Raw genomic sequence first — 7,874 nt, forward strand, 5'->3', positions numbered from 1 at the left:
AACTTTAAGGTTGAGAAAAATTTGATAAGCATCACCTAGCAAAGACATTATTTCAAAGAAAGCAGATGCCTTCTATAAATAAACATTGACCTAAACAAGCAAGACCTCTTGGGTGACATAATAACATTACTTGGCTGTCAAAACAAGCTTTCTACCCATTTTTGATAAAGGAGTGTACCAACTTCTCTCTCCACTTGAACTCTTTTTGCCTTTGTGAGATCTTACAATTATCTTTACTGGAAAGAAGTAGTAGGAAGGTTCTGGATAGATAAGAACTCCCCCTTCATTACTTTGTTCTGGAAAACAGAACAAAAATAGGTCAGTTTTTAAGGAAATGATGGCTGCACATATAAACAATGTAAACACGCCTATCGCTGTCCCACGGAGGACATTTACCACATGGACAGCTGCAGACACCCAGCCCTGGCCAATGAATTGTTTCTGTTTTCAGCCCCACGCCCACCCTACAGCCCTCAAATTTTGAACTGTCAATTGGAAACTTGATTATTATCAGTTAAAAATAACCAGGGGACTCTGGCAATGATTTAACTGGTTTGACTTTCTTAGGCTAACAATTAACATTTTAGACTACTGTTGACAAAATAGTTAACTTTCCCATGTCATTTGTGCAAACTACTTTTCTAATATTCCTGACACACTCCGGGGGACACACCTTTCCAAAGCTGCTCAGGTCTGTGCAGGGGCCTGTAAAAGACCCTAAACACTTTCACACCGTTGCACATTTTCACTAGGATTTCCTGGGACCTTCGGGCACACTTAAGTACTCTGATAGCTCAGTCTTATCTTGACAGCATTGAATTTGAAATACCAACCCCTCTATTTACAATAAAAGCTATTTCGCCATTTAAAACAGACAACTGAAAGCTTAAGTACACTTTTTAATCCCTGGAAAAACTGGTATTATGATTTGTTGTCTAGTAGTTTATTATTAGTAATACTAGTAATAATGCCTTGCATTTCTGCAGTGCTTAATTTTTTTCCAAAGCCTATTCAGAAACACACATTCATTGGCTTTCTCAACGAGCTAGGGCAGCATTATTGTTCTGTTTTACACATGACTGCTAAGTAACTTGTCCTAGGTCACCCAGCTCGTTAGTGATCAAGCAGGCACAGGCCGAGGATGCAGTCTCCTTGTCTGATCTGTTTTCTTTCCTCCACACTACATTAGAGAAAAGATAATCTCTGAAGCCAAAGATGACTTAGAACCACTTATCTATCCAGCCTAGCAACACAGTCTAAGCAACAGAAAAAGAGCTTGTCTCAGGCAAAAGGGAAAGATTAATAATGCACCACGGAAGCTCTAAACCTTTCTGTTCCATGGACCAGCAATTATTCAGTTTCACAGTTCATTCAAAGATTCAAACATACTTCACCAGAAAATGATTTAGTGCCTAAAGCCTGCTCCAAGTGGTTAGAAATGCAGATCTGCTTAAACCCTTACAATCCAGGCCCTCTTTAAAGGCCCTGTTCCTGCAATCTCTGCAGTAATGGGGCTTCCCCTGAACTTGCACTTGAGTTAAATGAAGAAACTGGCTGAGTAAGGGCTGCAGAATTAGGCTCTCAATGTGGACAGAATTAGAACCAGCTTGGAGGTTATTTCTTGCATTGTTCTTGAAACTCAGGCTATTGAAAATCTCAGACATTATATATTTCTTGTAGTTTCACACCCCTCAAAGACAGCACTATCCCACAGAACAGAAGTTCCCTTTCCGCCCTCATTCAAATATTACTGACTATATACAAGGCATTGTACTAGCAGGTATGCAGGACACAGGGCTTTCATCTGAGAACACCGTGCATATTCGATTTTAGATGATCAATATTCTCTCCTGTTCTCCAAAGGACATTTATGGCCACTTAGGGCATACGAATTAACTATTAAAGGGATACCTTCAACACACCCAGACAGAAATAAATCTAGTTATGGACACAGTATTAAGAAAGAATTCTGACACCCATTCTGCGCAAAGGCCCCTTTAAATGGATGCTGTTTCTGAAAATAAGAGGATCCTGAGCGAAGTGAGACCTGCAGATTTAACAGGCTTAGTGAATCACTCCCAAATGCCCAGGCCTCCCTTCGGACACAATGTTATCAGGTTAATACAGTACTTGCATCACCATCTCTGAGTACCATGCTGAGTAACAGAGCGCCAAATTTAGAAGCTAAAATGGAGAAGGGAATTTCCAATAAGCAAAAGGGGGGTGGTGGATCAACCCTTGCAATGGCACAGGTTTGCAGTGAAAAGCCACCATCAGAAATAAACTGGACTTCTTACTCCTAACTCACACTGCACCTCTCATCAGTCTTCTCGGCACTCGGGGAGGGGGCTCCTCTAAGGGGATGTTTAGGAGATGGTTGGTAGTCAGGGGAGAGAAAGCAGATTCCCTTTTAGAACAGGAGGGAAGGCACAGCCACCTTTGCCTTTTGCAGCAGTAAGCCTCCAGTGGGGAAAGGCCAGACATGGTGCTCTCACTTCCTCCCAGCATGGATATTGCTATCCTCGTAAAGTTACAATAACCACTGAAGTTGGTTTCAATTCGCATCCCCAAGCCCCCAGGAGAAAGAGGCAGCCTCATCTTCCTTCCAAGTGGGAGAAAAGCAAAAACCAAAAGAACGAGGCCATAAGCAGACACCTTCCTTGCAGCGGCTGGGATGTGAAGGCCACATCCAATCTTGGCACCCAGGACAGAGATCTGTCTTCTCCACTGAGAAGGGCTGGGCGCCTGGTTCCCTGTATCACCCCCAGAAACACTTACCAGGAGACTGCGAAGCACACAAGGCGGTATTATTGGGAGACTTGCAGACAGATTATAAATTTACTGGGGACAATCAAGGCATTTAGATGCTTTTGGCTGCAGATGCCAGGGACACACACACTCACATACAAACCTCATTCTTCCCTCCATTTGAGTGATTCTTTACCCGCCCCGCCCCCCTTTACCTCAACATGTCTCTTTCACGAAACAAACTCTCATTGCTGTCCTAGGGAATTCCAGGGAGAGGTGGGGATAGAGCAGGTGGAAGGGAAAGGAAATTAGGCCTTGAAGCACTAATATAACCCCACAGGCTAATTGTATCCAAGGATAAAACAACAAACATTGGGCAGTTTAACTGTTAGCAGTTATCTTTCGTCTGGAGTTGGCGCCAGGAAGTTGCAGTTCTAGGCATCTCAAGCAAAATGTGTGGTGGAATAGAACAGCACCAATCCAGCCCCCAGACTTTCTGGAAACTTCCACCATCACAGACCCAGGCCAGGGATAAGGAGTCACAGAGAAGCATCCTAGGGGCCTGGCTGGAGGATGTCCTCTCCCTAGAGCTCCTTCTCAAGCTCCCTTGGAGAAGGAGTTCAACCCAGTGCCCTCCTCTCCTTTGGGCTTTTTGAGGACGTTTCAGCTTGCATGGCCATTTCCTGTTGCTGACTTTCATTAGGGCTGGCTTGGGCAAACTGGAGCTGTGCTGTGAGCGGACACAGGACTTCCGAATCCCCACAGAACTCAGAAATGGAGGAAGTTTGCAGGGCTGCAGGGCTCCACCTTCTACCCTGAGGCTATGGGCCCAGCAGCTTTGCGGGGAAAGCCAGCACACGGCAGGCAGTCACCTGACCAGGACTAGCACCAAGAACCAATGAGTCAAGGGCTACCCCCTCTGGGATGAGGTGTGTCTATACCTCTGAGGAAGAACTTCCAGCCAGAAACCTAATCACAACTTTCAGGTTGGATGTCCTGTCACCAGGAATGGCTGAAGACAAGGCACTCTCTAGGATGACAGCATGGCAACAGCCCCTTTGCGCCTGCCCATTTTAGTGAAGGCTGTAAGTGGGCACTATCTGATTGTAGTGCCTGTGAAAAGAAGCTAGATGGGGACAGTGGGGGAGTCTGTAAGAAATCAGGGAGCAGGCCTTGTAAAAACACTCCCTCACCAGTCTTTGGGCTATATTTCCCCAAGTTTTTGGTTTTGAGTGAGGGAACGCTCAGGGAACTTGCTCTGCTAGAGATTACCACTTATGTTCTCCTGACCCAAGGAGAAGGGGCCACTTCAAAGAGGGAAGGGGAAATAGGACAAGAAGGAAAAGGCTTGGCTAAAGGTCATCTGGACTGCCAAACAAATGCTTTCAGGCTAAGCATGGCTTGCTGGGCCTAATCAGTGCTGACTCGCCAAAGCAGGAGGCTTCCTGAGACAAGACCTTCCTCAACGGCTCAGATCTTGCCGCTCGTAGCCAATCCTTCTGCAAGCTCTGGACCCCAGAGCAAACTCTGGAAAACTCAAGTTCCTTACCACTTAAGGAATACTCTACAGGTGGAGGAAAACCCATGAATGAACACCAGCAGGACTTGACGAGTACGGGTTTAGTAACACCTCACAAACAAGACACCCAATAGCCTTTGAGGTAGTCAGGTGGCATCTTGGCCCTTTGCACGGCCGTCCACTCTACGTCAGGCCGAGGCCAGCTCTACCCTCGCCAAAGTCCACACGACCACAGCCAGAATCAGGAGAAAACCAGGTGCCTTACCGCAATCAGGGCCGAGTTCCTCTGGTCCGCCGGGGTTGAGGCCGGTGTCTGCTGCTCCCCGTCGATCCCACCGCTGCCACCATTATTGTTACTGCTCAGCAGGTGCTGCTGGTGGTGATGGTGATAGTCCGGTGGGGGCGGTGGGGCCGCTGTCGCTGCCGCTTGGGAGGCTGTAGGAGGGGCAGCAGGTGGTGGGGGAGGGGCTGTAGTGGTGGCAGCAGTGGCAGTGGCCTTGGTGTGCTTTCCAGCCTTCCTCGCCCCCTGGCCGTGCTGCACGAGGCTCAGGAGCTGCAAGGTGCTCTCTCTTTCCCGGTCTGAGCTCTCGGCCCTACCCCGTTCGTAGCGTCCTTCACAGCTCAGGTGGTGCTGGCGGCAGACGGCGATCCGAGCCCGAAGGCGCTCCACGATGGCACTGTGCACTCTCGGGGTGACCGAGCCCCCTCCAAGGAGCCCCGCCCCAGGGGCCCCCCCTAACCCTCCTGTGGGGGCCTGCGGGGGCGCTGTGTCCCCCATCTTACTGGACACAATGATTGCTGCCTCTGGGATGGTGAGGTGGAAGGAGGCTATGGCTGGTTAGTGCAGGCAAATATGCTGTTGACAATGTGCGCTCAGTGTTCAGGGCCACATGAATAGAGGTCTTCAGAGGTTGGGGGGAGTAGTGGAGAAGGTATGGGGGAGGGGAGTGAGTAAAAGAGGGTGAGGAGAAAGAATAGAAACCAATCGCAGAGGGTAATTTGGAAACAAACCCTGATCAACTTACTCTAATTGCATTTGACAGCTCTGGAGAAGTTGGACAGAGTTAGTGGGGTTTTTCTCCCCCCACCAAGCTGACAAGAGCCACTAGGTACTTTGTAAACACACGATCTGGGGGTAAGAGCAAGAATTCAGGGATTGTCAAGTGAGAGACAGGAACAGACAGCAAAGGGAATTGTGAGAGGTATTAATACAGAGCTGGACTCCCCCTCACCTAGTTGTTTTGGAAGATTCTTTATGGGGATGTTTCTGCAGAGAAACCCATTTCTACCATGGTCTCTGTAACCCACGGCCTTTACTTTTCCTCAGGTTAAAAAAAAAAACCAAAAAGTGCTGTTTCAGAAGCTTTTTGAAGTCAATGTTCAAAACGTACAAAAATCAAGAGATACTGTCTTTTGGCTTTTAATTGTTCCTCCCTTTCCCTTTGCTCCGGTGTTTTCTCCCCTTTGGGGGACTGTAGGATGTGATCCTCTCCCCAAAGAACGGGAGGCAGCTTTTCAATTGTTAATGTCAGTAACTGGACTTTTGGACCATGCTTTTTTCTTCAGCTAATCCAATCACCAGTAAAATCCTCATTCCCTCTAAGGTTTCCCAGCCTTAAATGAAAGCAGCCTGAAGTCACTAGCCACTGAGAGAGATCCTTCAACACATTTTTTTCTTTCCCGCTTACGTCCCTAGTCCTCACCCCGGCTCGATTCTAATACAGTATCAAGAGAGACAAACTCCTCCGAGAGTAATTTACAAACGATGGTCAAACTTACAAACTTCCAGCAAATTGCACCGAGTCATGTCCAGCCACTTTTCTGTCCACTTTTGTACATTCCATCCCCGGCCAGTGGATCTGAGGGTCTGGACTCGCAATAAGCAATGTGGTTCTATCTCTTGGATTGCTCCGCTTTAGAGATGGAAAAGAAAGTAGCTGGTCTTTTCCTTTCTCTTTCCCGTCTGTTGTTCGCCGCTGGGCTGACACTGGCTCCGCTGCCCGGAGTCACGGCGATACACAGGCTTTCATTGTGCTCCGATAGGAGAGGGAGAGAAAGAGAGAGAGTGAGACAGAGGGAGAAAGAGAGAGCCAGCGAGCTGCGGGGGGGGGGGGGGGGGGGGCGGGGGGCGGGGGGAGCGCTCGCCCGAGGCTCCCTGGTGGAAGGCGGGTGCCACTGCACAGGCGAGCAAGGCGGCCGGCGCCGGGGAAAGGGGAACGCAGAGGGCCTCCCAGCGGCTGAAGAGGTGAATCCCAAAGCCTGCGCATCTCGGCGGCGGCGCGCGCAGCTCGGCCTCCGCCTCGGCTCCGGGGCGGGGGAGAAGGCTGGGGAAATTCCCCAACCTCTAGTCGACTACTTCACCAGCTCGAAATGTTGAAGAAATTCCCGGCCAGGGGATGTATTTTCCCTTCCAGACCTCCGTTACGCCCCCCTGAGGATGTCATTTTCATTTTTCAGTATGTTGTCCATGACACCCCTGAGCACCCTAGCGAGAGCTGGGTGAGCACGGAGGAGATGTTCAAGAGTGTCACAGGGAGACGTAGGGTGTGTGCGCGCGTTGCGGGAGGGGGGAGGAGGGGGAGGAGAGGAAATCACATCATTAGCTCCTAAAGGACAGGCGGGTGTCTGTCTACCTCCCCGCCTGCTTTGTACGTCTCTGGATAAGTCAATCTGGGTGATCACAAGCAAATCAGTAAGAATAACTAAAATAGTTTACCATGATGAAATTACCAATACCAGTTCCAGACAGAAAAAAAAAAAAAAAGATTTCTTTGAAAATACAAGATTGCCTACGACAAACCTAATGCAAGATCTGGGGTCTCCATAGCTGTCTGATTTACATTTACAATGAGGAAAATCATTATGTAGCAGTCGAGTTTCAAGAAGTTTACTAACACAAACCAAACAGATCTCTGACACAGACTGTTGTCACCTCATCTTCAGATAATCCTACCTTTAAGACCTCAAAATGTATATTGGATTCTGCTTATTATTATCAATTATGGAGAATAAATTAAGGTGAACACAAGATTGGTATAGTCAGGTCCGTAAATATTCTGTGTACCCTAACTTGGAAGTCAGTTGGATTTGAGGTCTCAAGCAATGGGGCTTTGTTAATTTAAACCAACTCTGGCATCTCAGTAACACGGTCCTGCTTCAAACTGAGCTGTGGATAGAAGTGAATCGGTAAGATCAATGCAAACATTTTAAGGTTGGATTTATCTACAGTTTAGTTCTCGATAGGCTGGCCTACATTAGTTCATTTTATTTTCACAAATCCTGGAATGCTAGTTTGGAATTTGGGACAAGTGCATTCTGATGCAATATAACTTTTTTACTTCTCGTTGGAACATACTTCTGTCTGTCCCTTCCAAGGCTAAGTTCCTCACCACTCATGGAGAAAGGCAGAAATATATCTTTGTTAGGTATGCAGATTTGAACGCAGAACTCTCTCATGAGGTGTCATTAAAAAGTGAAGGAGTTTTGATCATTTTATATTTGATTTTTAAGAAGGTGTATTCATTAGACATTATCTTCTTTCTATTGCTATCGGTACTTTATATTTAGCAATCATACTTGATAAAAGAGAAAAAATTCAATATTTAAA

General features: G+C 47.4%; 1 protein-coding gene across 2 annotated transcripts in view; it reads right to left on the reverse strand.

Moving 5' to 3' along the window:
- Positions 1–6,315, reverse strand: part of MAML2 (mastermind like transcriptional coactivator 2) — a 362,457-nt gene extending 356,142 nt beyond the window's left edge. The window contains exon 1 of one of the 2 annotated variants that reach the window (XM_082339876.1): positions 4,533–6,315. In XM_082339876.1, coding sequence (XP_082196002.1) covers positions 4,533–5,045 — 513 coding nt within the window. In that variant the 5' untranslated portion in view covers positions 5,046–6,315. The remainder of the gene's footprint in view (positions 1–4,532) is intronic. The other variant, XM_082339877.1, reaches the window with a different exon arrangement.
- Between the last annotated feature and the right edge of the window lie 1,559 nt (positions 6,316–7,874).

The sequence above is a fragment of the Balaenoptera borealis genome (genome assembly GCF_965194805.1).
Source record: "Balaenoptera borealis genome assembly, chromosome: 11".
Taxonomy (NCBI): domain Eukaryota; kingdom Metazoa; phylum Chordata; class Mammalia; order Artiodactyla; family Balaenopteridae; genus Balaenoptera; species Balaenoptera borealis.